Genomic DNA, 26,303 nt, shown 5'->3' with positions numbered 1-26,303 from the left:
CTTTTAACCATGTAATCTTTAACCTTCAAAAGTTAGATAATATTTTTCAGTACTATAACATTTTATGCTGTCTTTATTCAACAGTGAGCAACCTAAAGCTGGATTTTTACTTATAAACTTTATTTCCTTCAGCAACAACATAACTCTTGTTTATAAAAGTGATATTGTCACTGACAATTTTGTACTTAGAGCATGTAGAAGATTTATTTTACTGATTTCAATTTTTGGCACAAGGCCAGCAATTTTGGGGAAGGGTAAATCGATTATATCAACCCAAGTGTTCAACTGATACTTATTTTATTGACCCCCACCCAAAAAGATGAAAGACAAAGTTGACCTTGGCAGAATTTGAGCTCAGAACATTTTGCCCTGCATGTTAATGGTTCTGCCAGCTTGCTGCCTAGATGACTTATTTTATTGAGAGGAATTTAATTGAACTTCATATATTATTGGTAATTATTTTTGCTGACCCTCAGGGAAATGAAAAGTAAAGTCATCTTTGATACGGATTGAACTCAGAACAATGAAGTATTTTAAAACAACTGGTTTACTAATATTGGTTTCAAATTTTGGCACACGGCCAGCAAGTTTAGGCAGGGGGTAAGTCAATTATATTGACCCCGGTGTTCTACTGGTACTTATTCTATCAACACCTAAAGGATGAAAGGCAAAGTTGGATTCAACAGAACTTAAACTCAGAACATAAAGACAGATATTTCGTTTTGGGGTTTGGTTTGTAAGATTCTTTATGTGAGTTTGTGTTGAAGCATATACTGTTGTGTCTGGGGAGTCATTTTCTTTTTGTGCCTTATAATTTAACAAACTCACCAGCAAAAATTTCCACTTATTCCTTATTTTTATTTTCGGAAAATAAAAATAAGGAATAAGTGGAAATTTTACTGGTGAGTGTGTTAAATTATAAGGCACAAAAAGAAAATGAATCTCCCCAGACACAACAGAATAAAGACAGATGAACTTCTGTTAGGCATGCTAATGATTTTGCCACCTCACCACCTTGTGGTTTACTAATATTATCACCACAAGTTCTTGTGTGTTCATATAAATTAACACAATGCAGTTCACTTGGAAAATTTATTAGCTAGGAAGTATGCAGAATGAAATCTTATTAATTCTTATTTGTATATAAGGTTTTACAAGATCTAATTCTACCTAACAACTGGATATATACCCCACTTCTCCCACCTGTAGAGTGGTTTGTTTACCTTTGTAATAAAGCCATTTGTTAGTTCAACTATATCGTCTCAGTTATAATGAATCGTATGTGTGCATCAGTAAAATACATTAATTTACCAAAACCATAAATATTGTCAAATATAATCAATTTTATTTCTTTGTAGAGATGGTTTAGAAATTGCTGTTGTATACTTTAGAGATGGTTACTCACCTGATAGTTATAAATCACAACAGGTAAAAAATTTATTGTTAGCTCTGCTGCATAATTCTGAAATGATCATAGGAAAATCTAATCCATTCTTTAATTTTAAATATATGTTTAATATTAAAAAAATCTGTTTATATCTTGCAGTTTATTTGATATTACATCAGTGCGCGCATGTGTGTGAATGAGAGATAGTGAGAGAGAGAGAAATCCTTTGAATATGAACAAATATTTAAATTCATATATTCTCTTACCATTGCAGCTATTAATCAGTTAGATATTTGCCAAGTTATTCTATTGATTTTGCTATCCAACTTCTATCTTGACATTAATTGAAAAAGTGTTGAGTGCATCTGTATTTTTTCACTCTTAATATATCATTTTTTGTAGTAGTACATCAAAATATTTTGAATAACAGAAGAACATTTTAGATATTTGCATTCATTAATTTTCAAACAAGGAATTAATTTGTCAGTGTAAACCCTCGAATCCTATGTCAATCTTGAGTTATTCCAGCTCCGTTTCTGATTACATGGAATAAATACCCAGTGCCTTTCTTTGAAAACTGTACATTGTCATTAATAAGACAGAAATATTTTTGATATCATTCAGATATCTACATGGTCATTGCAACTTCCAACAACTGAACACTAGATACGATCTTAGATTTGTGACATAGCCTTATGGTTGCATAAATAAGTCAGTGAATTTGATATGAATCTTTTTAGAACCAAAAGACTGGAATAAAACATGTAATAATAATAACGATAATAAAACCAGAGTGTCTAATAATTGACATGGCAGTGCCTGGAGGTCAACATATCATGAAAGAAAGAGAAAAGGTTGATGAATGTGGAGACCTGAGAATTGAGATTGCTAAGATGTGGCAGCTATGAGAGTCAAACATAGAGGTTATCCCTATTGTCATCAGAGCATTGGGTTCAATACCACCCAATCTGAAAAATCATTTGGAAACTTTAGAAATACCCCACAATCTTGGTGTATTGCAAAAGTCGGCATTACTTGAAACTGTTTGAGGTCCGTGACTTGACAAACAATACAAATCTCCAGTGGACACAATATCTTCAATCCTCATGATATTGTATACTGTGCGACATCTATAATAATAATTATAATACAAATAATAATAATTGTCTGCTTGCTTGTTTACCTATGATGTGGAATTTTCTAACTGCAATAATGTGAAAGAAATTGTATGACTGTCTTGAATGAAATGAACTGCTGGCAAATGGACAGAAAGGTTGCTGGAAGGGACAAAGGATCAGTTGCTGATAGATAAGGCAGTTTTGAGAAACTTTGGAGTGGATTGACAAACCTATCAATGGCTTAGATTGACTATAAAAGGCACATGATATGGTTACTCACTCTTGGATCCTATATAATGTCTAGATATGGTTGGGGCAGCTAAAAATATGTTATATTTATTCAAAATGTGAGAGGAACTAGAAGACAGTTTTGACAGCAGGTGGAAGGGAAATTGAACAAATTGATTTCAAGAAGGGAATCTCTTAAAGAGGCTCAGTGTGACCCCTGCTGTTTATTTTGGTATGTTACCATTCTCCATGGTTCTAAGGAAGGTGGAAACTGGTTACAAACTGCAGAAAAACATGAGACCAATTAACCACCTGCTGTTTATGGATGATTTGAAGCTTTACAGAGCTAACAGAGGTCAACTGGACTCCCTTATTCAGACAGTATGAATTTTCTCTCATGACACCCAAATGACATTTGGTCTAGATAATTGTGCTGTTATGGAACTGAGGAGAGGGTAAAAAGTAGACAGCAATAGAGTACAATTTCCAGATGATGAGTGCATAAAAGAAGTGATCATAGATGTTCATTGACATAGGTATACCTACAGACCAAATATTGGGAAAACAGAAGATGAGAAAGCTGGAAAGTACCAAGACCTAGCATTGGAAGTGAAAGGCATCCGTAGGACCTCAAAATTGAGTATTGTACATATTGTGATTGGTGCACTTGGGACCTTCTGAAAGAGAGCAATATTCCGGCATCAAAAGCTGCAAATACCAAACTTCATAGGAAGTACTCAGTTGGCAGTGATACTTGGAACAACACATGAGTTGGGAAAAGTGTTGCATCTCTAAGCTGTGGGATGGAGCTGAGGTGTGACATAGATAACTCAGGAGAAGATAGAATAATGAATAATAAAATTTCTGTAAAAGAATGTAAAACCTGTTTATTATTTAGATTTGAAAATTTACTACTAAAAAATACTGGCAAGATGCTTGTAGGCTTCTTTCTCTTAGATTGCAATACATATGTTAGAGATGAAACTATTCCAGACTTTCAGTATTATTTTTAATCACATTGGTGTTGTTTTGGTTAACTCCTATAACTCCACTGTCAGTTTAGGTTAGAAAGCAATGTTTCAGTCAGTGACAGCAAAATCATACACTAAACCTTAAATTTATATGTATGACACTAAACTATTTGCTATTGATAATGATACCTTTTTTTATTTGGTAGTGCAGTGAAGTACTACAGCTGTATTGCTGTTATAATACCTATCTCATGAAAGCATCAGTATCATTAAAAATATAGCAGTTAAATGGTCTTAAATGAACATTAAGAAACCAACAGAGTTTTATAACTATTTGCATATTAACCTTGTTAATCTCTATACTATTGTCATGTGAAACTATTGTTTTATATTACTTCCAGCACTTTCTAGATTAGTTTTGAATGTATTTTGTTTTATAGACTGTCAATTGTAATGCTTATTCATTCACATTTTGAACTAACCATGCATTATCTTGTAATTTTGGAATTTCAATGACGTGACTGTTTATTGTTAGCATGACATTATAGGTTAGGTATGAGATGCTGCATTTGGCCATTTGAACATAAAACAGCTAGAATATTTTGAGCTGGATATGATCAGTTTACATGCTAAAGGGTTAATGTAATAATCATTAACTTTGATACAATCATTTAAAATGTAAACACTATAGAGGTTGAGATGTAGTTGTATAATGAAAGACTGCCATATTCTATAGGTAGTATGGTTGGGTTATAAATTAAAATAGAAGCAAGAGAAGAAAAGCTGCATTTCTTGGTTAAGTTTTAAGGTGTGGGTACAATTTTTTTTTCTGTGTGTAGAAGGGGGCCATGAGTGCAAAGCTAAATGAAATAAATTGTTCCTTAACGGTATTATCTCTTTTGCTCCTAGTAGCTGTGGAGTCTGAAAATAACAGGTCTTTGTCTAAATTACTCATCAATTGATAGATCTTCATTGAATGTGAGTATTCATATTCATCACACACAACAGACAAGTTACTTTTATTTTATGCCATTATAGCAATAAGGGATTAGTATTGATTATAGGAAAGAATGCTCTTGCAAGCATTTCGTGTCATGGTGAACAGTTTGTTGACATTTGAAATGAATGATCAATATTTTGCATTCTTTTATTGCTTTCAGTCATTGAACTATGGCTATGCTGGGACATAACTTTAGCCATTTATAGACACACACACAAAATGGACACTGCACAGTTTCCTTCTACTAAATCACAGTGACAAGAAATTGGTCAACCTGCGGCTCTGTAGTAAAAGATAATTATCCAAGATGTCAGGTAGTGGGATCAAACCCAGAAAATGTGGTTGCAAAGTGAACTTCTAAGCTTGTCAATATGTAGACAACATTGTTAGTCAACAATATAAAAAATGTGAAAGTTAAAGGGTGATGCACTAAATGGTATATTCAGAAGATTCTCAATTAATAGAGGTGCAGCTGTATTAGAGGAAAGTTAACAGAGAAAGTAGTTTTTGTGTGTGTCAGATGTACTGAAAATAGATTTTGTCAAATGCCTAGTGGGGATACTTAGAAGTTGTAAATAGTTTCTGTCACCTAGGCAACCAAGTCAGCAGTCGAGGAGGATGCTCTGAGAGTGTAGCTGTTCAAATAAGAATGGGCTGAGCAAAGTTCTGAGAGCTTCTTACCTTTGTTGGTAACAAAAAACTTCTCCCTCAGACTGAAAGGCACAATAAAATATTGATAACTTCAATGCTTGATTGATTGACTGACTTTCATCAAATACTTTTTTTCAGGATTGGGAAACTCGGAAAATGATTGAACTTTCATTTGCTATCAAATGTCCATCAATAAATTATCACTTAGCTGGTACCAAAAAAATCCAGCAGGAACTGTCTCGTCCTGGAGTTTTGGAGAAATTTATTCCAGATGGTTCTCGAGTACAGAAGTTAAGAAATACATTTGTAGAACAGTATAGCTTAGAAATGGTAATTATGTCAATTTGTAATAATAGTTGTTTTTTCATCATGTTGCAGTTTCAGAAAACATGTTATTCTTGGACATGTGCATTGTGTTAGGTGGTCTGGTGGTGTCCTGGCATTTAGTGAAAGAGTGTGGCTAACCATTCTTCATCGGGACATTTCAGAATTGTATAGTGTTGGTGTTTTTGCTTTTTGCCTTGCTGCATTTGCTGTGTATGTATCCTGTGGGTTTCAGTGTAAATGCAGTGAGACAGGAAGCAAAAATACTAATGCCATGCAATTTCAAAAAATCCTGATGTAGAATTGCTATCTGTTCTCACCATCATCATCATCATCATTTAATATTCATTGTCCATGCTGGCATGGGTTGGATGGTTTGACCAGGGCTGGCAAGCTCAAAGGCTGCACCAGACTCCAGTCTGTTTTGGCATGGTTTCTACAGCTAGATGCCCTTCCTAATGCACTAAATGCCAGCACATCACCAGACAACCTAACAAGATCTACACATCCACTTATTTAGTGTTGGAGAGGAACTTTTCAAATGCAGAAACTCATCTAAATATGTCTTTAACCAACACATTTGTTGCTTGATTACACTGAGTCCTTTGGCTTTGTGTGAAATAATATTTTGCTGCTGGTTACTTTCAATTTGTTGTAAATTTTTTTTTTGTATGAGTAAATCATTATTATTTTAGTGATGTTTTAATTATATATTCATCTAATTATGTTTTAAATAATAGTTGGTTTATAATTTTTGAGAATTTTCTAATTAGAGAAGAGGTAGAATATATTAAGGGTTTAATGTTTAACAGTGTGTGTAAACACTGAAAACAAAGTTTCCATATTACTCATATATGTCTAAAGTATATCTGGTTCTAATACTGAACATTTGGGAAGAGTCAATGTTTAGCAACATTGTATCAGTAGTTGTTACCGTTAAATCCCAAGCAAACTTTAGAATTGAGCAGTGTTATGATGTAAAGCATTCCATCCATGACCACCTTGTCCTTTTGCAGGCATAGTATACTCTGAACTATTAGGTTGGTAACAAATTTCTTGCACAACTTTTATTAACAACGATATACAATGAAACAATGCAGTAAAAAGCATATATCAAACATTAATATAATCACCATTCTTTTCGATCACTTGCTCCCAACTCTGGGATAGATCATGGATACCTTTGTTATAAAATTCAGCTGGTTTGAAGTCTCCAACTGTAGTTTTCAGTTCATTATCAGTTGTGGACATTTTACCATTCAAGAAGTTTTGCAGTACCCAGAATAGGTGGTAGACTGTTGGTGCCAATTCGAGCAAGAGGGAGAACTTCCCACTCCAGCTCCAGAAGTTTTGCACAGGTGGGATTTGCAACATGTAATTGTGTGTTATCATGAAGCAACATGACATCAGTCCATTATAGAACTTTTTGTGCAATTGCATCTACCACCCAATGCAGTTATTGATGGTTTGATTGTGTTCCAACATTTCCGAGGGAGTCACGCTCGTCACACCCCACCAGACACAAACCATGAGTCTCTTTTGATGCAGGTAGGCCTTTGCCTGAGGTTCTGCAGTTGCACCCTTGTCTGTCCAGCTTCTTTCGCATGTCATATTCAAGTACAGACATCATTTCTCATCTGCAGTAACCACTTTGTTCTGCCAATCAAAATGATGCTTCTTGGGCAGTAGTGTCATGCAGGTGTCTATGCAGCATTGACAGTTGAAGTTGGTCAGTTTACATGGGACCCATACATCCAGTTTGCTGACTTTGCTCATTTCCTGCAAGTGATGCAGAATGGCTGTATGGCTGTTGCTAAACTTATCAGCCAGCTCATATGATGTCAGATGTGGATCAGCTTTGACACAAGCATATGAATGGTTATTGTCAATAAGTGTGGAATGACCACTTCTTGGCTGGTCTTGAAGATTGAATTGGTCACACTGAAACTTCTTAAACCAATCATAGGCTTGGTGATGACCAATTGTGTATTCCCCAAATGCTTTGTTGATATGACATTGTGATTGGCCAGCATTTAGGCCGGACTTGTAATCATACAGTGACAAAATACATTGCTGTTCATGAGAGAGACACAGACAGACAGACAGACAGACAGAAAGAGATTTGTTGGGCCATTTTTGGAACTTATGCTCTGAAAGGATGAAAATATTCAATCAAAAGATATTGCCTTTACTTATATATAAATCAATAAATAAATAAACGTATATAAAAAGATGTGCATGAAATTTGCTTCCAACCTAATATATAATCCAATGTGCCCCTTTTTAAAATAGCAGAGTGAGCTTTGAGAGAAATTTGACTGCTATTTCTTGCAGGTTTAACAACTTAGAGGTTATCCCATCAACTTGTTTTACTTGTTTCAGTCATTATACTGCAGCCATACTGGGGCTGTAAACATACCCACGTCAGTTGCCAAGCAGTGATGGGACAGACACGCACACACACACATACACTAAACTTGTTATTTCATCAGATATTTGCAATAGGTGAAGATGAAGAGGTAACTGCTTGGTGAGACAACTTTACATTGGGGTTTCAATTATTAATTGAAACTATTTTACTTCATTTACTTTATGCTGCTGATGTCTTTGGAAAAGGCTTGAATGTTCCAATGATTCATTCTTCTCTTTTAAAATTTATCTATTCAATAGAAATCATTAATATATTGTGTATATAAAATATCTATTTATTCTCATGAAATAAATATTTCACATTTTATGACATTTATTCAAAAGAGGGAAGAAAGATGGTTTTAATTGTTTTCTTTTTTTTTTCTCTTGTATTTTCTTTAAGACTCCTGAAGGAGAGGAAGCTGTCCGTTTGGCACTTGAAAACCCTTCCAATTATGTATTGAAGCCTCAGAGAGAAGGTGGAGGTAAACATTAACTAAAACTCAAGATTTCATTTAATAATTTTCGTTTATAGTATTTGCAATAGTTAATATTATTTTCTATCTATTTTTCTTTAATCATCTGTGACACTGTTTTTCACCTCACAAGCCTACCTCTCAGTCACTCTTTCTGTTCTTCTACCCCCTACTCTTTCTCTCCTATTCACTTGTACCTTAACCCTTTAGCATTTAAACTGGCCATATCTAGTCCAGATAAGCCTCTTGTTTTAAGTTCAAACTGTCCAGGTCTAACCTCTCACACCTACCTACAATGTCATCCTAAAAATAGACAATAGCATTGTTGGAATCTCAAAGCTATGAGACAATACATGATTGGTTCAAAACAACATGAATAAATAAGTATTTCATTTGGCAGAGTAATTTGAATGCTAAATGATTAAGGGTGTGCCTGCACTATCTCTCTCTTTCATTTCAGCTTGAGGAAGCCAAGTTTTCTTCTCTTCAGCAAAACACCTGTTCTTGTCCCTTTCTCATACTTTCATCTCCCTCAGTATACCCAACTCAGTTGAGGTGGGTCTTGTTTTTTACAAGTACTGTGTGACCTCATTAGTGCTGGTGCCACAAAAAAAAAAGCACCTCAGTACACTCTGGTGTTTGGAAGGGCATCCAGCTGCAGAAACCATGCTAAAGCAGTCGTTGACACTCAGTGCAGTCCACTCACTCATTGGTTCCTGTTGCACCATCGTACCCATACCAGCATGGAAAAAGGGACATTAAACAATGATGATGTGAGCAACTGATTAGGCCTATGGGAACTGAGACAGTAACTTGTTTAGCTAAGGTATTGATTGATGTACTATATTTGAGAAACAAGTGTATTAGCATTTAGATCTGTAGATGATATAAGATGAGCAGCAGCATGAGTTGATGCTGGAATTCACTAAAACCACCTTTTCAGATGTGGTAAACTGGTTAGGTCATAGAAGACTAAGTTATAGACACATTCATGTTGCCATGTCATTGTCATCCTTGTTTTAATGTCCATTTTTCCGTGCTTGTTTGAGTCAACTGAAATTTGTTGTACATCTGAATGCTCTTCCTCTCTAAGGCAACTCCTTTACACCTGTAACAACTGACTATAAACCAGTCATTGGATATCATGCCTTCCTGTGCAATTATCCAGGTGACTAGGCCATATTCCATTCTGTCAGATACTTTAAGTATCTCAGTGGCAGTTCTGATGGACCAGGAGCTTTCTTGGTCTTCATATCCTTCATTGCTTTATCTATCATACTGCTGGCTAGTCCCTTTGTTGGGTTCATATTTGCAAGGCTCTCTTTCTCCCAAGCATTTTCCATGTTTAGAATACTTTAATAGTAGCACTTTTTTGTCTTTCTTTTCAGAATTACAAAGTGCAAATGTACCATTGTCCATCCATACATACTTCTCTGTCATGTATCAATTTTTCTCTTTGCTATTCAGAACAACTCACTGCAAATCATTAGCAAACCTCTTCCTTTCTGCTTTTCCCCTTGCTAAATATACTTGTTATTTAGCTGCATGATATAATTCTCAGCTACTCTCATTCTTCCAATTCTGTCTCTTTGCTTTTAGGGCTCTGTCCACTGCACTGTTCCAACAGCATGTCACTCTGGAACATTACACAAACCACAAATTTAGTCTGTAGACCACATTGGGTTGTCCTGTAAGAACTTCCGATTGTTCTCTATTTTAAATGTCTGTCTCCTCCTAGTCAAACACTTCAATTAGAAGTTCTCTGTATCTGACTGTTTCATGGCCTTTAAACTTTAAGAAAAGGACTTTACATTTACAACCATCTCTCTATCCCACTTTCTGGTGAGAGTGTTGTCATTCTAGCTTGTGTAACCATCAGATTGATAAATGATTAAGTGACTGGCTCATTTCTTGAAGTTAGTGTAGTAGACCATTAGGTCATTTACATCATAGAACTCCAAGCACTTTGTTCCCTCCTCATTTCGCAAACCAAATCCATAACCTCCATGCAGTCCATAGCATCCACCAGGATGCCTCTCAACATGTCTAATTCTTTCATTCATCAGGTAGTCCTCATTGAGGAGCATAGACAGAGTAAATCTTCTGTTGTATTTTCTGAGACTAAGCTATTTGCTGACTACCTCAATCACTTTATCCACCCATCTCTCTGCTACATGTATACCTTTCACATTATTACTGTTGCCTTCCCAGATGATTTTATACCTATTTTCTCTGCACTTGAGGAGACTGGCAGAGACTCCCCTCCATTGTACCTCTTGTATGCAACACAAATCTCCATACCTCTGTTTTAGCATTTCAATAGTTTCCCCTGACCTCACTTTCATTGTGTCTACACTGACCATGACTATCCTAAGGTTGTGGACTGGGTAGGAAGAGAGAGTAGAGAGCTGGGAGACAGCATTCAACATCTGGAGAGAAGGCTTGCAGAAATGTTTGCCTGCAGGTATGAAAAAACAAATGTAAAAATGATAATGAAGGTTGAGTCTGAAATTTATTCTCTAAACTTTTCTAGGGTTTTATGCCCTATAATGTGCATTCTTTTACATTGATTTATTGATTCTCACACAACTACTTTAACAATACCAGTGAAAGCTTGGCTTCATTGAGGATGGTCATGCCAGATTATCTCTTTATTTTCTATACTTGTTGAGAGAATTAAAACAATATCAGTCAATGAATAATAGTTTTTTCTTCATTATATGTTTCTAGTTTGCTTTTTAATGATTCTACATTAAATATAACACTAACTTAACTATATAGATTATATGTTGCATATATCCTTAGCAGTGAACAGTATAATGGGCAACTACTGTAAGTGTAGTGAACTAGCTTGGGAGAGAAGTAATTGCAGAGGCCTCAAACTGATAGAGTAATTTGTGAATGTATCTTACAGAGTTTGTCTGGGTACAAAGGCTGATAGGTTTGGATTAAAGATTCAGTGCAATGGATGCTGTATTTCTAATGAAAAAAAAAAAACTGAAAGAAATTTAGACTTTGACATGTGATCTTTAGGAAATTCAATGTAGAGGAATGACTTATCAGTGTAATATAGTCATGCTGTTTCTGATAGGGTAAAACTTATTAAAAGCCTTCCATCCTATCTCTTTGCTTTTAATTATCATGTATTTAATGCTATATTGTCCAGTGTAGACTTAAATATTGTTTTAAAGTAGGATTTGGTTTAAGGAAACTTGACTGCTATTTTTAATTGGTTTGTATTGTGTATCATGTATGTGCTTTTGTATGGAGGCCAATAAATCTGTGCTGATATTAGTGAAACTAAGTCAAAACAGGATATCCTGAAGAAACACAGACACAAAGGCATTATGTGCTGTCATGTATTATTTGGCATCAGAAATGATTCAACACTAGAGGTCTCACAGCTTGATACCATTTTAAGTGTGAAGTAAGGAGTGGAATCTGTTTTTATCAGTCCAACAAACTGGATCAAACTGAGGGACACAACACAATAGAAGTTAATCTTCAACCATGCAGTCAGTAGTGCACCAACTTAGTATCTGGAGTGCCTCATTATATATATATTTTTTTTAATAATTTCTAGTTTAGTATAGTTGTGAGAAGCAATAATCTCTGCTTTTATTAGTGTTGAAAGATATAAGTAACAATGTCACACAAAGAGATATGTAACATATGAAAAATGTAGTCAACAGATGATCATAAGATATGGATATTTTTCTGACCTAATTTTTATTCATTTTGTAAATGGTTAGCTTTATCTGGGACAAACCATGTGATTTGTGTCTTATATTTATTTTTGCATTACAATTAGGTTTCCAACAGGTCAATCACTGGTCCATATCGAGTGACAGGGGATTACTCAACTTGATATAAGCAATTCATTCGTAAAGCAGTTTTGTTTTCTTGCTAATATAAATAAGTGAAATATGCATACAAATATATACCAGTGTAATAGGTTTCCAACCACAAGGAATTGGTCAACTCAAGACTATGGTTGAAAATTACTCTCAAAGGACTGAATTCAGAACCACTTGGTTAAAGAAAAAACTTGAGTGTCTGCTGTGGTTATATAGTCAAATGTATTTTTTTTTACTTGATCTCCTTCATTTTGTAGTTTGTTTTCTTTGTAACTAATTGTGTTGAAGGAAGAATTTTAATCAATTTTTGCTTCACAAATTCTAAATATTTCAAAATAATGTTTGTACTGAGAATATCCATTTAATTTATTTTCTTTTAGGTAATAACATCTATGGTCATGAGATCAAGGAATATCTGTCTAAAATTAAGAACTCTACTGAGAGAACAGCTTATATTTTAATGGAGAGAATCTTTCCTTTCACACAGAAAAACATATTACTATTTGAGAAATCAACTGATATTGTTGATACTGTTAGTGAACTTGGAATTTATGGAATCATTGTTGGGTAAGTATTGAGAGATTCAATTGTATTTTATGAAAGGTGAATGGGATTAAAGCATTAAGCCTTATGTAATTTTGTCTTTATGAAAAGATAGGTTAATTCAAAGTTTGTAGCTTTGGTAGGTTCTCAATATCTTGTGTGTCTGCCCAAAACATTGATGTAAGTGAGTGGTCTTCTTCCTCTATTAGAATATGGAAGTCTACAAAATGCAACATCTGGCATGTCCTGTTGCATGATAGCAATGGCCAGCAAAGCCTACCCTGCTTTGAGCAGTAATAGCAGAGAAAGGTGGAACATGTCCATTAATTTCTTTGTTATTGAGCTGACACTATGTGAAGCTTGATGTATACCCAATCAAAACCACCGTCTCAGCTCTTTCTTCATTGTCCAGGCTTTGGCTCCATAGAAAGAAAAAAATGCTCTCTGCACATACTCTGAAAACGACATGCATTGCTTACTTTGAGATTTTTCATTGCCAGATATTTTGTAGTTTATTACTGGTACTCCTAATTAGTCTGCTGCATGTAAAGAAGTTTCTCTTATTGATAGCAATGCAAGTTCTGATGTACTTGAAGTCAGACCTCTTTCAATTGTGTGGTCACTGTTGGGACAGTCTAGCAGATGACTTTCATTTTCTGGCAGAATTGGAAATCTGAATGTATAAGCATGAATCATATTTATAGGGAGCATTAAAGCAGCAAGCTGGCAGAATCATTACTGTGCCAGGCCAAATGCTTAGAGGCATTTCGTCTGTCTTTACGTTCTGAGTTCAAATTCTGCCAATGTCAATTTTACCTTTCATCCTTTTGGGATTGATAAAATAAGCACTGGGGAGGGGTCAATGTAATCGACTTACACCCTCCTCTGAAATTGCTGGCCTTGTGCCAAAATCTGCAACCCATATTTAAAGGAGCATTATAAGTGTATAAATGAATGCTAATTAGATATGAGTTGTTCTATGTTCAAAAATGAAAAGAAATTGAATATATGCCATATTGTATTTTTAAAAAATTCACTCCTACAATACACTTGAAAGAATGTTTTTTTTTTCAGAGATGAACACAAGATTCACATGAATGAACAAGTTGGGCATTTAATGAGAACTAAAGTTCAAGGTGTAGATGAAGGAGGTATTTCTGCTGGTTTTGCTGCAATAGATTCTCCATATTTAGTTTAATTCAGTTACCACTGAAATAATTTGAATTTACATTTCATTTTAGATTTCATTCCTCTGAGTTTTCTCTTTGGGTAATAAAAAAAATTAAATAAAGGCTAACAATATACATTTAAAAAATTGACAAGAATCAATGAACATGCAAATTATATTTTATTAAGAAAATATAACACAGTAAAACTGACTTCTTTTGAAGACTCCTTTTTTCTATGGTAGTATTTACCAGAAATTTTCTTCAAAATCAGCATTTATAGAACATTCAACCAAACCAACCAATTTTTTAATAAAATATTCAAACATAAGTTAATTCAATAAACAACAAACCAAATAACAATTCCAAAATAAAAAAAACTGTAAATGAAATGTTCTTGATTAGATAACTGATAATTTGAAACTGTAATATTTTAATTTTTAGCAACATTTTACAATCAAATTGATTGTTTCTATGATATATCTTAATCTTTCTTCACCAAGTAGTTAACTTACACAAGCTGAAATTTGATTACCTATCCATAAACACAATGATTCTAAAATCATTTGCACATGGTTCATTTATCAACTGAGTTTCACTCTGTTTCTCAGAAAGGTTTATCTGATATATAAGAAAGAATAATAAAATATTGTAATTAAAAAGAAAAAAATATATTATAGATTTTTTTTTAAATTTGGAAAAATATATATTAGAACCACTAGGTTATTTCCAATCAAAATTTTAATGAAATGTGGTGTGGAATATTTGAAGGATGACATGATTTAATTTTCAAGTTAAATTTTTATGCATAGATATAAACAAAAATTACTTAAGTTTTGTCTATAGTACCTCATAGGGTATTTATATTACTGGTGTTATAGTAATATACTGTGATGCAGTAAAATTGATCAACAACATAGAGTATGTAACCCTACAGCCAGTTAGAAGTAAACTTTGTTGCTGAATACTTATGCATGTGTCATGAGTAAAAATTATGATTACAAATTACTTTCATGCTTCCTTATATCATTTATATAATGTTGATTTCAAATATTTTCTTAACTATCCTTATACAAAAAAAAAATCTTGTAAGTTATTAGGGATATTGAATAAAGTAAATATTAATTTAGCTATCTGAGGACATTGAGAATATTTTGTTTATACCTCTCTTCATTTAATTAATTAGAGCATTAGCTGTACACAATCAATACAGGTAAAATAGTAAATAATTACTTTCAAAAATCTATTTAACAATAATGATACAGAGGAAACAAAGTATAATTATGAACCATATGTATAGATAATTAAGGTGCAGATAATCTACAAAGGGAGCATTCACTACAGGCTGACAAAAGGCTAAACTCTTAAGTGTATTTGTACAATGTTAGTGATGGTGTAATAATACAGATTGAATAACACTTTACCACAACTATAAAACAATCCAAAATTAATTATTGATAAACAATGCACCAATATTCCCTTACAATATTATGGGAAGATTCTATTGCCTGGCTAAACTATCAAGACAGAAAGTAGGAAATTTTAGCCTGACATAACATTTCTTTCAGCAACGACTATAAAGTATGTGTGTTGGTCACAGAAATATGAATATTCATTGTACAGATAGTTTTTGATAAAACCGGAAAAATTTAACAAAGTGTAAATTATGTTTTTTAAAATCCACTTCAAAAGCATGTTAAAACAACACCTTTTGATAGTGTAGGAACTATTTTTTTTTCTTAATTTATTACAGACTGCCATGCATATCTACCAAAATACATAGCCTACATTTGTGTTGATTAAATAACAGTTAACAATAAATTACTACAGTATTTTTTGTAACTAAGACAGGCATGATTTAAGAAAAATACAGTATGTCACAAAATCCTATCATCATTAAACTTTTAAAAAATTTCAGTTCACATAATTATTAATGTAGAAATGAGCACATAAGAAATTAGCAACATTTGAGTATTTTGAATACTTGTATTAGCAGGAAGAATATTCATGGATTGAGAAATGGCACCATTTGTTTGTTTGGGATATTATTCTATAACATTTTTGTAGATTTTGTTGAATTTAAATAAAAAAAAAATGAATTGATTGTCTTCATTCTATTTAAATATTTACACACATACATCTAATTTTTATTTATCAAAAGAAAGTTTCTAAATTTAAAGAGTTTATTTTGCAAGCATGGATTAAGTCTACAATGCCAGCAAAATATATCAAGAGAAAAAAATAGTCAACACTATATTAATGCATAATGATCATCCCACCCCAAGAAAGTGTAATTATAATTTTTTTTTTGCAGGGGATTTCTTTCCTAAATTATTAAATATCTTATGATGTAATTTTCACATAACTGACTGGCTTATCTATATTTCTATTTCAAGCTTAAAAAGCAAACCACTATCATAATGCATTCATATGTAATTCGATCATTGGAAACATAACTGAAAAACTGTATAAGAATTTGTATCTACTATGAATATTTAAGTCCCAACAATACAAGTAAACTAATGACAGTTATATTATCCAGAAAAATTTGTGGTGCTTTTGAAATTCTATAACAAATGCTTTCATAAGTGTCACAGATTTCACTGGCTAATATTTTCAAGACATCACAGGTGTATAAAGACACCTTAATTTAGAGATTTGTAGATTTTCATGATATATATAATGTTCACATACATTCAAATATATGACAGCCCAGGAGTATATTTCCCCAAAAATTTGTTTCAAAAGATATATTTACTTAAAAAAACAAAATATCTTTCTAGATTGGATATATTTTAGAAAAAAAAAAAATTGAATGCGAAACTAGCAATTCTGATTACATGTAATTCAATATATGGATATAATCATAGATTGAATTAGAAAGATGTGTGTTCATGAAAAAACAAAAATTAAACAAAAAACAATCCAAGGTAAATATTAAAAAAATATCAAAGGTTTCCAGTGAAAAACTTAAAAGAGGACCTGAAGTATATTGAAATAGTAACTCTGCATATGTACACGCACATGTATATTTGAATGAGAATATATAATCATTTTAATATCCACTTTTTCTTGCTTGTATGGGTTAGACGAAATTTGTTGAGGTAGATTTTCAACTGTTGGTTGTCCTTACTGTCAGTAACCCTCATCTGATTCTAAGCAAGGTAATATTTCCCCTTAGCTAGACATTTTTCACAGATGATTGTAAAGGAGTGATGTCAAGACAAGCAAACACACTCATGCACACACAATAGTGTGTGTGTGTAAGAAAAGAGATGACAAAGGAGGTACTCAATTAAAAGTCCACTGCATCTTATAGTGGGAACAGTTGTAAGCTAATGAAGTTTATATGATTATCATTTATTCTTTTGTTATCTTTTTCTTATTACCACTCTATACTTGACTAATACTTCATTCAAAAGAACACGTATATTGAGTTTTACACCAGGTTATTAGTATCACAATGCCTAAGTGAAATATTAAAACACACACACATACATATTGTATGTTATAGGCTGCCTTCAGTCTGTCTACCAAATCCATTTACAAGGCTTTGTTTGCCCCAGAGATATTGTAGAAGACACTCACCCAAAGTGCCACACAGTGGGACTGAATTTGAAAATATGATTGAGAAGCAGTCTTCTCAATCATACAACCATATACAGTAGGACCTTGAATAAGTGTCTTCTACCATAGCTCTAGCTCAAACAAAGAGTTGTGAAAGAATCTGGTAGAATGCAACTGAAGGAAAACCATCATATGACTGAGTGTGTGTGAGTTTAGATTTGTACTCTATGAAAAATTACTACAAGCCATGTTGTCATCATATCTCTTGTCAACAAATTATCTGCTCACATTGTGCCTTAGAAGACATGAGAAGTAAGAAGTCTGTTACTTCAAAGAGAAGTTAAGGTTAGCAACAAGAAGGTCATTTAGCTGTAAAGCAATGCTTCAATAATAAACATCTAAACCATGCTAGCATAGAAAAATAAATAAACAAGGTGAAATATAGAATTAAATACACACACACACGTTATATATATATATATATAATATATATATATATATATATATATATGCTCGTACATATTCAAAGTTGGGTGACATTCCAGAGAAAGAGTACCCAATACAAATGTAGAGTGCAATAGTGTATTTAAGCCAGTCCAGTTGCATATGTAATCTGGAGCTCCAGTGGAACAGGCGACAAGATTGTCTTAAATTATATGTGTGTGAAGGTGTGCATACATGTGTATATGTTTGTATACACACATATCCTTACATACATTCATCTCTCTGTGTATACATAAATCTCTCTCTCTCTTTATATATATATATATAATATATATATATATATTATATATATATATATATATACACACACATGCATATAAGTATATATACAAATATATATAAAAACCTATACATACAAATATATACACATAATTTTCTTTTTTTGTAATATTGGTCTCGGAGCACATATAAAGCTATATATATAGCAGGTAAAAGCTATATATATACATAGCATGTAAAAATTGGACTGAAAAATCCTTTATGATATAAAAAGTTTAAAGCTGTCTCTGGGACTCAAACCACAGGCAGCTCTCAACTTTTTCTAGTCAAAAAGGTTTTTCAGCCCAATATTTAAATGGTTTTATTCATAGCTCTATATGTGCTTTGAGGCCAATATTACAAAAAAAAAAAAAATTCACATTCTCTTGAAAGTGTATATAATTCTAATGATATTACCTAAATATACACATATACATATAAACTTAAACTATCTACCTCATAATATATATATGCAGATAGGCAGACAGATAGATACCTGTAAGCTAGTATTCATTAAAAGACTGTATACTTGACACTGGAAAGCTGGATAATTCTATTTAGTAGAATTTGTTTTACCTTTCCAGAACCCAGGGTTTCATACTGGCAGTTGTCAACATAACACATGCACATATATGTGTGTATGTATAACATGTCTAAAACATGACTAAGTCCCAGTTTAGTATTTAATATTAGGGAGTTTTTGTATGAGGCTGAGACAATCGGGAAGTGTTGATAAAAAATAAAATTGGAACACCCTCAAAAAAGGGCTATATGGGAACATAGTTTTCAACATTATATATATATAATACACACACATGAATACAAATACTTTTATGAATATATATGTATACATATACACATATGTGTAAATATATAAGTATTTTTGTATAAACATGTATAAAGGACACGGACACACATAAATGTATATTTCATCTGCATATACACTCATGAAATATATATATTATACACACACACTAGTGTACATGTATATACATATGTGTGTATATAAATATGCATGTGTGTATATATATATAAATTTGTATGTATGTACATACATGTGTGTTTGTTTATCTATATATACCGAGAGAAAGAGAGATACTGAATGTTATCTAGTCTTAGAAATCTGTCTGTGTGCAAAATTTACAGGATTTACAGAAGTTACTTCTCAATATACTTTTGAATACAGTCCACCACAGTATATCTTACAATTATCTTATGGTCAAGTTTTTTGATTTTATTTACGTTACACATATGCACATGTGTGTGTGTATGAGAATATATGTTATTTCTCATACACACACACATATATAAGTAAAATCTGTGTCTGAGAAAACTTTTGGTAGTGTATGTTAGTGAAAATTACTGATGTTCAAAAGTTTGGATAATTTAATATGCTGTGGGGAGAAGAAGAATTTGACATCTTAGAACTGGACTTCATCTGAGAGAAATAAATTAAAAACACTTTAGTTCTACTCACAGTGAACAAATCTAAACCTGCAGATTTCTTTTTTCCACATATGTACTTAGTTTAAATTATGAACTTTACTGGAACTACATGTCTGTGTGTGTACACACACACATACAAACAACCATGTATAGTTTAGATTAATCCAACTAGAAAGATAGTAACTGATATAGTAGCCTTACAGTTCTTCACACATGAAGTTGTTAGATGACTCTTTACTGGTTGTCTCCCCATTTACTACTATGAGAAGCTTGGAGTATTGATGCTGTGAAGTTTTACAGTTCTAACATATCACATACACACACACAAAACACTCGGTAAGTCAGAATAAATAATTCAGTATGAATAAAGACTGAGCTGTCATGGTAATGAAATGTTTTTTTTTTTTAGCAATGAGTAGTTGTCATTGAATCACTATAACATCATTACTGGAATTAAGGTATAAAGAGAGTCCTGTGTGAATTCTACACAGGGTAGCAACAACACTGCATTTACTATAGGGATTAAATCTGTTTGTGTGAAAAAATAAATACTGAATATTTCCTGTGCATGAGCTGTTTGTGAATTTCGTATTTAACCATCTGAAATGACATGTAAACAATTGGAATAACTGGAATACTTGTGGCATCATATACACTGATGAATTGTGCCACAATCACATGCACACTATATGACATGCTCTGGGAATAAAGAAAAGTAAAAAGAGGTAAAACAAGTGATATATAGTGATTACACAACCAGTTAAAATAGACTATAGTTGCCAAATGAAAGTTTTAAGTAAAAGCAATGCTAATAACTAATTATGCAGATTGTTGATGAGATTAATAAAACAAATGCTTTTCATATGTTTATTCTATGAACATAAAAAACAAAGTATTACTTTAAAAAAAAAGTGAAACAATGAGATTTAATAAAAAGTTAACTGTTTTGGCTCACTGGATTAGACAAATGCAGCAGTAACACTAGAATTATTTTCTTTTTGATAATTTCTTTGGATATATTTGAAGAATGCAGCTGTTTTAAGCTTTTTTTTTTATTATCATTGTCAAATATTCAAAAGTAATTATCATACATAATGAATTTATTAATATCACATCTTTCTCTTGTGATGACTAATTCAAAATGTGATCATTAAAAGATGTTAATTTGGCTTTATATAACACTGCAATTATGTAGAAAGTATCCCAGAAATAAAAGAGAAAATGTCAATATCACATTTACGAGATTTTTAACTAAATGCAATTTTAAGTCATTTTATCTGGTTGCAAATGAACAGTAAAATTCATACATTTTAAAAAATATTTTTTGTTTTTAAATAAACAATACTTATAATACAAGTAAAAGAAAAACAAAACAATATTATTCTAGAATAAGCAGGTTTTAAATAACTAGAGGAACAGTTATCTAAAATAACAATAATTCATTCAACCTGGCATAAAAGCCATAGGCAAGTAGAGTTAGGTGTCTTGCCTTGATACACAATGTAATGTTTGAAGTGAGATACAAATTAATGAATAACACATGAATCAAAGAAAATTTGTATCTTATCTGTTCAACCATTGCATCTTACATCTGAAAACAACAAAATATTGGGGTAACAGTAAAATGTTGACTGTAATCCAATAAAAAGAAATTAAGCTAGATTATTAATTATCTAAGTTCCAGTATGTTCAACAACTTATTTTCACTTTCGAAAAAGGTTAACTGAAACATTTCGAGTTAAGTTAATAATTATATTTAAATAAATCAAAATACATTTAAAATTAAATGGGTAGATTTTTCAGTTTCGATAAACTATTTAAAAAATATATTTTGTGAAAAGTTCTAAGCTTGTCTGATTTAAAATTAGCAACATAGTTGTTAAATTTCCCAACTGGGAAATATATGATCAGTTCATGAAATTTGTAATCAGTTAAGAGATACGTATAATTGCATTTAATAACAATTTAAAAGATGTAAGGCTGATGTGAAAATTAAAATTACTTGATAAATCTTATGCAAAAAAATATGTACATATAAAACATATGCAAAATTAAAAAAATCAAAATATTTCTTACATAGGCACAAGCCACATATTTATGGGAAAAGGGATGTTGTAATGTTGATGCTTTTCTCAAAGATATAATATCAAATAGTGTCAACCAAAAATTTTAACTAAATTGAGAGCTTAGTTTGCCAGGAGCTTATCTCTTACTCTATAACACTCATCCAAATTTTAAATATTGATTTTCTACTTAGACACACAGCCACAAATTTGTAGAGGAAAAGAATGAGATTGTGAGATGTACATGCTTTTCTCAAGGACATTTGCAGCTTCAGATGAGAACTGAAACCAGCTGTCGACTTGGCTAATAATAAACTGTGAATAATAAAGGAACATAAATTACCCTTTTATCTTATGCTGAGTATTGCTATAAAATTTAATTTGAGAATGACAATAAAAATTAACATGAAAATTTTAAATGTAGTTACTGAACTAGTTTAATTTCATGTGATAATTTAATGATATGTAATTGTATAAAAAAAAATACTGACAGGATTTCCACCAAGTCGAAAAACTGATACATCCTTCGTGTCCAACTGTCTCCATGTATAATGGACGGTTACTAGAGCTAGTAGACATTTTATCTGCACGGCACTGACTTTCTATACTTAACTGAGATAAAACAAGAAATAGTTAACACATTTCTAGATGATACAAAATTAAAATGATGGGATAATAAAAACTAACAAATTACAGTGATTTCCCAGGAAAGCAATCACTCACAGAATGGTGGAATTCATAACAATGTTTAAAAAAAAAATAGTTTTTACAAATATGTTTTATAATCAGATATTTTAAAAGCTTACATACACATGCACAAAATATTGGATGGGTTAAATGTAAAGCATATATAAGTTTTTCCTAGAAAAAATGATTTTTAAAGTTAAAATGACATACAAAATACTTCATTAGAAAGCACTGTTTTCCATCAATATATTATTGAAAATTTTCAATTATTTTCCTTTTTTTTTTTTGTATGAAGAAAACTAAAAAATACAACTTTCATTAAATAATGAAGGCTGGTTATTAGCAACTTAAATTTGCACTTTCTTAATTTTGATATTCAATCCACTGAGGTTATGAGTTTTAATGAAAATTTTATCACTGCAAACAGTGGAATGGAATAAATTGGAGATAGATTTTTTTTTTAAACCATGAGAAAATAAACTTGTTAGGAAGAGTAAAAACTTTCAATTAATTTGTATATAAAATTTAAATAAAAAATAGTTTTATCCCCCATCCTGAAATTCACCAATTGAACAACAAAATAAATAACAAAAAATGGGGGAGAGAGGGAGTAAGAAACAAAAAAGAAATTAAAAAATTCAGAGGAAAAAGATATAAAATACTATATAATTTTTTATGTACTAGAAAGAATCCGTAATTGCCAGTTTTTTGTTTTTTCTTTGATTTCTTGCAAACTTATAAAAACTTAGTAATTTAGAACAACATATTTTATTAATACTGTGGTAAAAAAAAAAATGATTCAATTTATAATTAAATGAAAACATTTTTTTTTTCAATTAGATTGTAGATCTGGCCTCTCAAGAGGTTTGTATATGCAACAAATATGTTATTGTGGTGTACAAAGACAAAATCATTGGGTAGTAAAGAATGGGATGGGTGTTTGTATCATAATATGTAATCTGTTATCAACTATCACTTAAATAAACACACAAGCGAAGCAGAAAGAGGGCTGTCAACAGAACAAAATAAGATGGAAGATTGGCTGAACCACTACATTTCCGATCATCTTCCTGCAAAATAAAAAAGAGAATATATAGAACAGAGAAACTATATTCTTGGCAAAATGAAATAAATTTAGATTGATACACAGCTTTTTAGAAGCCATCAAAATGAAGACTCAGATTAATATTAGACTACCCCAGCCACCTTTCATACTTGTTTTCTCTAAAAACAATTGCATAAAACTACATGCAACTTATCTACAATATTTTGTTCTGGGCTTGAAATTTTACTCATTTACCAGTGTGTGTTAATGTGAGCTCTATGTAGAGTGAGTTGGTCATGTCATTACTCAGTCTATATGAACATCACTGTTGTAAATAAGTATATGTTGATGAAATCACACACAAACACAAACAAAAATGACAACTTAAGAAGAATTCAATTCTGCTAAAAGATATTCTTGCTCTGATATACAACTTCATGAATTTATATATACATGCCTTCTGCATACACTACTAAACTTAATTTAGATGCTGCATAAACTGTCAGTTATTCAATAAAACTAGGAGGCAAAAGGAAGACTAATTTATTACTCGTTAAACACTCAATTTTCTCTGATAAAATGTTTGATAATTAGGTTATTATGTATGATGCATATCATTATCATCACCATCATCATCATAATTCAATGTCAGTGTTCCATGCTAGCATGGGTGGGACGGTACCACAAGAACCGGCCAGGCCTGCACCAGTCTTCTGTGACTGTTTTGGCAAGATTTTTACAGCTGGATGTCCTTCCTAATACCAACCACTCAGCAGAGAGGAGTTAGTGCTTTTTATGTGGCACAAGCACAGGTGAGGTCAGTTTTAGCTGGATGCCCTTTAGAATACCAACCACTTTAGAGTGTGAACTGGGTGCTTTTAAGTGGCACCTGCACTGACAGGGTCATCAAGTACTTGCAAGGCAAAAACTTTTAAGAGAGGAGGAAGTGATTATAAAAAGGTTATAGTGAGACAAATATAGGTGTCTTGCTGATAAGGAAGCACAACTGAATTTAGAATATTCTGTAAGAAATCAAAATAATACTAAGACTGATTCAGAGAAAGTTGTGTATGTTAAAGAAGTTAGATCAAAAGAAATAATTAAATATAATTGCATTTGATGTTTTAAAAGGGAGAATCATTAGAACATCAGACAAAATGCTTTGCAGTATTTGTTCTGGCTCTTTACATTCTAAGTTAAATCCTGCTGTACTCTACCTTTCATCTTTCATGGGAAAAGGGTCAATAAAATAAAACACAGTTAAATTCTAGATGCAGACTTCTCTCTCTTCCGCTTGTCATAACTTGAATATTTCATCAAGTCAAGAGTGGGAGGATCAAGAAGGAATGTCTGTGTCTGCTCCCAACATTATGGACACCTAAAAACATTAGCAAGAAGCATAGAGCATGCTGATACTAAGTCATACCTGATTGCGAGTGACAGCTGTATTTTTAGATATATAATAACATTGTTCTAAAATTGCTAAACAGTTTTTGCACTAACTTTTATTATTCAATTATTTCAAATCCAAACTGTTGTGTCAATAGTACTCAATTTAACTGATTTGTAAAGTAATGATATACTAGTAAAAATATTTTTTTATTGTGCTGTTACACAGTGATGATAAATTCTACAAATTTAACTGATTTCAATAAATTACTATAACTAAATATACAACACAAATTTTTGATCAATGGAAGACAAAATAAATAAAAGAAATGAACTTACTCTTGCGTCATATTTGTAGCATTCTCCAGGGCGTTTTCTATACCTTGGCTGTGACTCACAAAAATTTGGCTTCACTGTTAATATAAGGTAAAATGTTAATATTAATACATGTAGGTACAGGAACATAATGAAGTCAATCATTAAATATGCATCAAGAGATCAAAATTCATAAGGGGAACAAATCCAGAATATAATAGTAGTGAGAATAATAGTGAAACTTGATTCTGCTTGAGAATTATATTAAAGATACAAGTGTTACAAGGAATGTTAGACACTTACATCCTTATTCACCTTATTTGGTGAACAGAGAGTATAGTTAAATGAACAACTGAATACTTATCAGTGAAATTGACAGACATTCATTTACTCTGAGTGTGTGTATATAAATATATACATACATACATACACAAGCAAGTCACAAAACTTTAAGTTGCATGGAGCTGATTCAAGCTGTTTTAAATAATAATATTGGTTTAAAATTTTGGCACAAGGCCAGCAATTTCAAGAGAGGGAGAAAGGTGATTACATCAACCCCAGTACTCAACTGGTACTTACTTATTTTATCAACCTCAAAAGGATGAAAGGCAAAACTGACCTTAGCAGTATTTGAACTCAGAATGTCAAGACAGACAAAATGCTTGACAGCATTTTGTTCAGCATGCTAACAATTCTGCCAGTTCACTGCCTTAATAATAATATTATTATTATCATTATTATTATATATGTGTGTGTGTGTAAACAAATGAATATGTACATATTGGTATATAAGAATATGTATGTGTGTGTGTGTGTAGGTGAAGGTTTGACAGGCAGATGTCCAAACAGATAGATACAAGAATGAGGCACTTAGTTTCTTTGAATGATCAAATGGTGCT

At 32.0% G+C, this 26,303-nt stretch overlaps 2 protein-coding genes across 2 annotated transcripts in view; one reads left to right on the top strand and one right to left on the bottom strand.

Annotated features, from left to right (window-relative positions):
• The window catches only part of LOC115211101 (glutathione synthetase), a 51,195-nt gene extending 34,961 nt beyond the window's left edge, over positions 1-16,234 (top strand). The window contains exons 8-12 of the mRNA XM_029780004.2: positions 1,359-1,428; positions 5,494-5,685; positions 8,492-8,573; positions 12,802-12,988; positions 14,039-16,234. Of these exons, the coding sequence (XP_029635864.1) occupies positions 1,359-1,428; positions 5,494-5,685; positions 8,492-8,573; positions 12,802-12,988; positions 14,039-14,162 (655 nt within the window). The 3' untranslated portion in view covers positions 14,163-16,234. The remainder of the gene's footprint in view (positions 1-1,358; positions 1,429-5,493; positions 5,686-8,491; positions 8,574-12,801; positions 12,989-14,038) is intronic.
• Positions 16,235-20,391: 4,157 nt separating this feature from the next.
• The window catches only part of LOC115215018 (voltage-dependent calcium channel subunit alpha-2/delta-2), a 42,791-nt gene continuing 36,879 nt past the window's right edge, over positions 20,392-26,303 (bottom strand). The window contains exons 20-21 of the mRNA XM_036501192.1: positions 25,429-25,502; positions 20,392-23,725 (exon numbers count right to left, since the gene is read on the bottom strand). Of these exons, the coding sequence (XP_036357085.1) occupies positions 23,621-23,725; positions 25,429-25,502 (179 nt within the window). The 3' untranslated portion in view covers positions 20,392-23,620. The remainder of the gene's footprint in view (positions 23,726-25,428; positions 25,503-26,303) is intronic.

The sequence above is a fragment of the Octopus sinensis genome, linkage group LG1 (genome assembly GCF_006345805.1).
Source record: "Octopus sinensis linkage group LG1, ASM634580v1, whole genome shotgun sequence".
NCBI lineage: Eukaryota > Metazoa > Mollusca > Cephalopoda > Octopoda > Octopodidae > Octopus > Octopus sinensis.
This window is presented reverse-complemented; position numbering and strand designations above follow the sequence as displayed.